This window comes from Notolabrus celidotus, chromosome 20 (assembly GCF_009762535.1).
Source record: "Notolabrus celidotus isolate fNotCel1 chromosome 20, fNotCel1.pri, whole genome shotgun sequence".
NCBI lineage: Eukaryota > Metazoa > Chordata > Actinopteri > Labriformes > Labridae > Notolabrus > Notolabrus celidotus.
In genome coordinates this window covers 3,076,093-3,083,233 of record NC_048291.1, presented here as the reverse complement: position 1 = coordinate 3,083,233, position 7,141 = coordinate 3,076,093, and the positions used below count along the sequence as shown (strand labels likewise).

Genomic DNA, 7,141 nt, shown 5'->3' with positions numbered 1-7,141 from the left:
ATTAGAGTTTTAGTTCATGGTCTAATTTTCACTTTTACTCTACTAGTAAGCTTTTTCTGATCTCCTAATATTAATATTAAGGTGTTAGTCGTAAATAGAGGTCAACACACACACACACACACACACACACACACACACACACACACACACACGGTTTCATGTTTCTTCTGATGAATTTATCCATCAAGTTTCCTTCTATAAAACTGAAATATTGAGCTGCCAACATCAGACGACTCTGAGCTGAGATCACATTAACAAGAACCTGAACCAGAAACAGTACCAGAACCTGAACCAGAACCAGAACCAGAACTAAATCCACCATGGAAAAAGGTCAGATTGTTGTCTTATTTGTCTTTTGATTGAAATCACTGTATGTGTTTATTTCTATGTTTGTTAAAAGACAAAGTGTGAACATTAGGTCTCACCTGTCTGTCTCACACCTGTCTGTCTCTGTCATATCTAACCTGTCTGTCTCACACCTGTCTTTCTCTCACCTGTCTGTTTCAGACCCGTCTCCTTACTGCCTTTTTCAAATTTGTATTCATCATACTTTTTTTCCCCCTGACGTCCGTCTCTTACTTTTAGCTCACCTGTTGTTCTCAACATCTGTCTCTCTCTATCTCTTGTCTTTGTGTCTCACTTCTGCCTGTCTCATACCTGCTCTCCTCACATATTTGTCCCTTACCTGTCTGTCTCTCTGACCTGTATATTTCTCAATCTGTCTTAACTGAATCTAGATTCTCTGTCTCACACATGTCTTTCTTTTATCTGTCTTTCTGACACATCTGCTTGTCTCTTATCTGCCTGTCTGTCACCTTTCTGCCTCCCCTGTCTGTCATACCTGTCTTTCTCCTACGTGTCTGTCCCCCACCTGTCTCCCTCTCCTCCTTCTCTGAGCTGTCCATCTCACTTCTGTCATACCTGTCCTTCTCCTACATGTCTGTCCCCCACCTGTCTCCCTCTCCTCCTTCTCTAAGCTGTCTGTCTCACTTCTGTCATACCTGTCTTTCTCCTACATGTCTGTCCCCCACCTGTCTCCCTCTCCTCCTTCTCTGAGCTGTCTGTCTCACTTCTATCATACCTGTCTTTCTCCTACATGTCTGTCCCCCACCTGTCTCCCTCTCCTCCTTCTCTGAGCTGTCCATCTCACTTCTGTCATACCTGTCTTTCTCCTACATGTCTGTCCCCCACCGGTCTCCCTCTCCTCCTTCTCTGAGCCTACTGTCTCGCTTCTGTCATACCTGTCTTTCTCCTACATGTCTGTCCCCCACCTGTCTCCCTCTCCTCCTTCTCTGAGCTGTCTGTCTCACTTCTGTGTTGCCTGTCTTTCTCCTACATGTCTGTCCCCCACCTGTCTCCCTCTCCTCCTTCTCTGAGCTGTCTGTCTCACTTCTGTCATACCTGTCTTTCTCCTACATGTCTGTCCCCTACCTGTCTCCCTCTCCTCCTTCTCTAAGCTGTCTGTCTCAGCTCTGTCATACCTGTCTTTCTCCTACATGGCTGTCCCCCACCTGTCTCCCTCTCCTCCTTCCCTGAGCTGTCTGTCTCACTTCTGTCATACCTGTCTTTCTCTTACATGGCTGTCCCCCACCTGTCTCCCTCTCCTCCTTCTCTGAGCTGTCCGTCTCACTTCTGTCATACCTGTCTTTCTCCTACATGGCTGTCCCCCACCTGTCTCCCTCTCCTCCTTCCCTGAGCTGTCTGTCTCACTTGTGTCAGTTAGCTTTTTATGACCTGTGTGTGTGTATCGTTTTTTACCTGTCTCTCACTTGCTGTGTCTCACCTGTCTGTCTCCCAGTGGTCCTCCTGCTGTCCCTGTTGTGTCTGGGCGTCTCCTCTCAGCCACTGGACGACCAACGCTTGTTCTTTATTGCCGTCAACAGAGTTCATCACCTTCACCTGATCGCTCAGAGACTCTTCTCCAACTTTGTGAGTTTGGTTGAGACATCTGAAGCTAAATTTTGCAAAGATCCAGTGATGTGTCATTTAAAATAATCCCTGTGTGTACAACTGTGTACTTCTCTGTGTATTTAAGATAATCCTTTATTATTTACAGTGATACTGCAGCGAAATGGAGGGTGCAAACATTACAATAAAGAGCATGTAGAAATAATCATTTCTTTGCACTGTGTCTGTTAGGAGAGCTCTCTGCAGACCGAGGAGCAACGTCAACTGAACAAAATCTTCTTGCAGGACTTCTGCAACTCCGACTACATCATCAGCCCGATCGACAAACACGAGACGCAACGCAGCTCCGTGAGTGATTTCCAAGACTCATGACTTTGCATTAATGATTTAAGCTTGTATTTTAAAGTAGACTGCTTTATTGTTTACTTTGGAGCAAGGGCTGACATACAGTATGAAGAGATATTTCGACTCTTAAAGGTGACATATCATGCAAAATGGACTTTTTAATGGTTCTCTACCTGAAATATGTGTCCCTGTCTAAAAACCCCTCTGAGAATGAAAAGAATCCATTCTGCCCCTGTTCTGATTTCTCCACCTTTCTGTAAATGTGTGCTGAAACCAGCCGTTTCAGTTTTCAGTGTTTTTCATACGTCACAACGCCATCCGGTCTGTAACAGGAAGTCAGAGCTCGGAGCTTGTTCAGCCCATAGACTGTATAAAATACAACCTCAACCCCTCCTCCGTTTTTCATTCCCTGCACACATGTGTGCTAACAAGGAGCTTAGGAGGGAGGCATGCTAGTTGTAGGCTGTCTTCATAAACACAAAGGTCGGTTTGACTCCCCACGTCTGCAGATTTGAAGATCTAGTGGATGATTTTTATTTTTCAGGGGAAAGTGCTAGCGCTAGTTAGCATAGCCACATAGCTACATGTTAGTAGCTATGAGCCAAGACACACGTCGACATACTGACAAATAAAACAACAAGAAAGATTTGAACTCAGGGTTATTGTCTCTCCACTCAGACTTGGACTCAGGGTTATGGTCTCTCATCTCAGACTTGGACTCAGGGTTATGGTCTCTCCACTCAGACTTGGACTCAGGGTTATGGTCTCTCCACTCAGACTTGGACTCAGGGTTATGGTCTCTCCACTCAGACTTGGACTCAGGGTTATGGTCTCTCCAATCAGACTTGGACTCAGGGTTATGGTCTCTCCACTCAGACTTGGACTCAGGGTTATTGTCTCTCCACTCAGACTTGGACTCAGGGTTATGGTCTCTCCACTCAGACTTGGACTCAGGGTTATTGTCTCTCCACTCAGACTTGGACTCAGGGTTATGGTCTCTCCACTCAGACTTGGACTCAGGGTTATGGTCTCTCCACTCAGACTTGGACTCAGGGTTATGGTCTCTCCACTCAGACTTGGACTCAGGGTCATGGTCTCTCATCTCAGACTTGGACTCAGGGTTATGGTCTCTCCACTCAGATTTGAACTCAGGGTTATGGTCTCTCCACTCAGACTTGGACTCAGGGTTATGGTCTCTCCACTCAGATTTGAACTCAGGGTTATGGTCTCTCCACTCAGACTTGGACTCAGGGTTATTGTCTCTCCACTCAGACTTAGACTCAGGGTTATGGTCTCTCCACTCAGATTTGAACTCAGGGTTATGGTCTCTCCACTCAGACTTGGACTCAGGGTTATGGTCTCTCCACTCAGACTTGGACTCAGGGTCATGGTCTCTCCACTTAGACTTGGACTCAGGGTTATGGTCTCTCCACTCAGACTTGGACTCAGGGTTATGGTCTCTCCACTCAGACTTGGACTCAGGGTCATGGTCTCTCCCCTCAGACTTGGACTCAGGGTTATGGTCTCTCCACTCAGATTTGAACTCAGGGTTATGGTCTCTCCACTCAGACTTGGACTCAGGGTTATGGTCTCTCCACTCAGACTTGGACTCAGGGTTATGGTCTCTCCACTCAGACTTGGACTCAGGGTTATGGTCTCTCCACTCAGACTTGGACTCAGGGTCATGGTCTCTCATCTCAGACTTGGACTCAGGGTTATGGTCTCTCCACTCAGATTTGAACTCAGGGTTATGGTCTCTCCACTCAGACTTGGACTCAGGGTTATGGTCTCTCCACTCAGACTTGGACTCAGGGTTATGGTCTCTCCACTCAGACTTGGACTCAGGGTTATGGTCTCTCCACTCAGACTTGGACTCAGGGTTATGGTCTCTCCACTCAGATTTGAACTCAGTTCAAGACTCATTTTGAGCTTGATTGAATTCAGGTTGTGAGTACTCATCTCAGTCTTCTGTGTTCGTCTACCTGGCAAGTCCAGAAATAACATCTTATTTCAGATATTCCCAGTAAAAAATAAGGCTTGAAGTGTTTGTTATGACAAAGATGAGCTGCTAGCTTGAGAGACTTCATGTTTTAATTACATATCCTATAATATGATGTGACAACTGGACTTTCCAGGTTAAAGTGGAGGAAGTGTAATGAGATATTTGAACTATAACTAAGATAAATACATATTTTAAGATTTGAGTTTTGCAGTGTGCAGTTGGTCGCATCAAAGGTTCTCCTAAATATCTCCTATCCTCTTATTAGTTATTTCCTCGTATTAGTTTTAGGCTCTAAAGTCTTCATCTGATTGATTTTAGGTCCTGAAGCTGTTGTCCATTTCCTATCGATTGGTTGAGTCCTGGGAGATTCCCAGCCGTTCTCTGCCTGGAGGTTCTGCTCCAAGGAACCAGATACCACATGCACTAGGTGATCTGAAGACCGGAATCCTGCTGCTTATCAGGGTGAGAGCACACACTCGTGCAAATCATGCAATGCACAACATTTTTGACAAAAGCAACCTACCTGTGAGTAACCACCTGACTCTGCAGGAGAATCAGGATGGAGCAGAAATCTTCCCTGATAGCTCCGCCCTCCAGCTGGATCCTTTTGGAAACTTTTATCAGGGTCTGGGAACTGATGAATCTCTGAGACGAGACTATGAACTGCTGGCTTGTTTCAAGAAAGACATGAACAAGGTGAGGAAGAGGAGGGAGGGGTCAGACACAATGATGCAAGGATTAAATATTAAATTACATTTTTTTTTTTGTTTCCATAGGTGGAGACCTACCTGAATGTGGCTAAATGTCGACTCGCTCCAGCAGCTAACTGCACCTTGTAGCCAGGCCTCTCTGCAGTGAAGCCATGCCCTTGTTGGTTATGTCAGTTTCTGTGTTTTGTAGCTTCGACTTCTGTTCTCTTACTCTGTTGACTTGCATTTGTGTTAGCTTAGCCTCTGTTTAGAGTTTAATGAAGCACGTTTTGTCCCTTGAGTGTATAGAAGTGGTGTCGTCTGAGGCCTTCTATGATCACAGTAGGAACAGAAAGTGATGTCATGCTATCAAAGTGTGTAATAAAGTTTGTGCTGTGTTGCATTGAGAAATATGTGTGTGTGCAATGTATAATTAATTAATTAATATAGTCATTACTCTAGTTGGAGTGATTATTACTCGGGGATGCCTGTTTGGTTTAGCTGCCAAAGCGTACACCCCATTTACAGAGGATGTGGCCCTCATCACAGCACAGATTCATGGCCATGAACCCTTGCTGCATGTCATCCAACACAGTCCAATTCCCATGTTGTCTGTCTCTCTTCAGCGGCCCTGTCAGTAAAGTCCAAAAATAGTGACCTTACACTAAATTAGTAGAAGAAGTAGAAGAAGAATTACTCTATCCTGTGATCAGTCAACATTTTTAATTCTCAACTTAACTCAACTTTATTTATATAGCACCTTTCATAAATATAGACATGCAGCCTAAAGTGTTTCACAGAATAAGAGAGAGACAGAAAATAACAGCAATGGTAAAATTTTAAAAAGGCATGATTATAAATAAAATACTTAAAAATAAAATAAAATCAATGCAGTAAAAATAATACAATAAGCAAGAGTGGAAAGTAAAGTTAAAAAATAAGGTAGAGTTAAAAAGATCAGATGAACACAAGAAATAAATAGATAAATACATTTTTTTTAATAAATAAGATAAATCAGTGTTAAAGCAATGATTAAGATAATAATTGAAATAATAATTAAAATAAAAATGATAATAATGCAGTCCAGGGCTAAAAAATAAACTACTGCAAATTAAAAGCTAGATTGTCTTAAGTTTACTTTTAAAAACATAGTATATATATACAGTATTTATAATTGTAAATATGCTATATGTATATAAAAAAAATAAAATGAAAAAAATAATAATAATAATAAATAAAATAATATTTGTATATATATATATATATATATATATATATATATATATATATATATATATATATAAATTACTATCTTTTTTATTATTATTATTATTATTTTATATATCAGATCAGATCAGATCAGATCAGATAGGATAAGATAAGATAAGATAAGATAAGATAAGATAGGATAGGATAGGATATTACATTATTGATCTCAAGGGGGGATATTCAGTTGTTGCAGCAACCCAGACATAAGTACAATCAAGAAAAAGTTCCAATTAGTAAAATAAAATAAGTTAAAAAAGAAAAGATAAATAGAAAAATAAAGATAGAATAAGATAGAATACAATTTAGATACATCCAAATGTTACAAATGGATTACATTGAAGTAATTACAGGCAGTATTAAAAACGTTTCAGTAGTGACATGATGACATGTTGACATGGTGGGATTGTGATTGGTAATGACAGATTAAGCAATACAATACATAAAAATATGGGTAAATAAAATGGCTGTAAGTTGTACTAAACAATAATACGGAAGATGATTAGGGCCACTGGAAAATAAAACAATTAAGGTCAAATTTATTTATTTTTAATTATTATTCTGAGATTTAAGCCAGAATTTTGACTTTATTCTCAGAATTCTGACTTTTTTCTCAGAATAATAATTTAAAAAAATATTTTGACTTAGATTTTTTTTTTTTTTTAGTGGTCCTAATCCCTTTCCGTACAATAATAATGTAACATAACATAACATAGCAAAGATAATATATATAACTATGTAAATATAAGGCCCTGACTCATGTTATTCTTTATTTTGTCTCATTATAATATCATGAGAAAGGTAGTTTGCTGTAGCATCACCATGAGCATCACAGGGGCCAGCCTGCCCAACTTGCTGTTCATTCATCTCACCGTTAGAGGGCACTACAGTTTCTTCGGCTCTTTCCGTCTGTGCGTCGCTCATCTTCGCC

At 41.1% G+C, this 7,141-nt stretch overlaps 1 protein-coding gene across 1 annotated transcript; it reads left to right on the top strand.

Annotated features, from left to right (window-relative positions):
• Nucleotides 1–207: 207 nt before the first annotated feature.
• Nucleotides 208–5,355, top strand: gh1 (growth hormone 1). The gene is made up of 6 exons (XM_034710582.1): nucleotides 208–330; nucleotides 1,799–1,929; nucleotides 2,140–2,256; nucleotides 4,574–4,717; nucleotides 4,805–4,951; nucleotides 5,032–5,355. The coding sequence occupies exons 1-6, from the start codon at nucleotides 321–323 to the stop codon at nucleotides 5,092–5,094; spliced, it is 612 nt and encodes a 203-aa protein (XP_034566473.1). The 5' UTR covers nucleotides 208–320; the 3' UTR covers nucleotides 5,095–5,355.
• The last annotated feature ends 1,786 nt before the right edge of the window (nucleotides 5,356–7,141 follow it).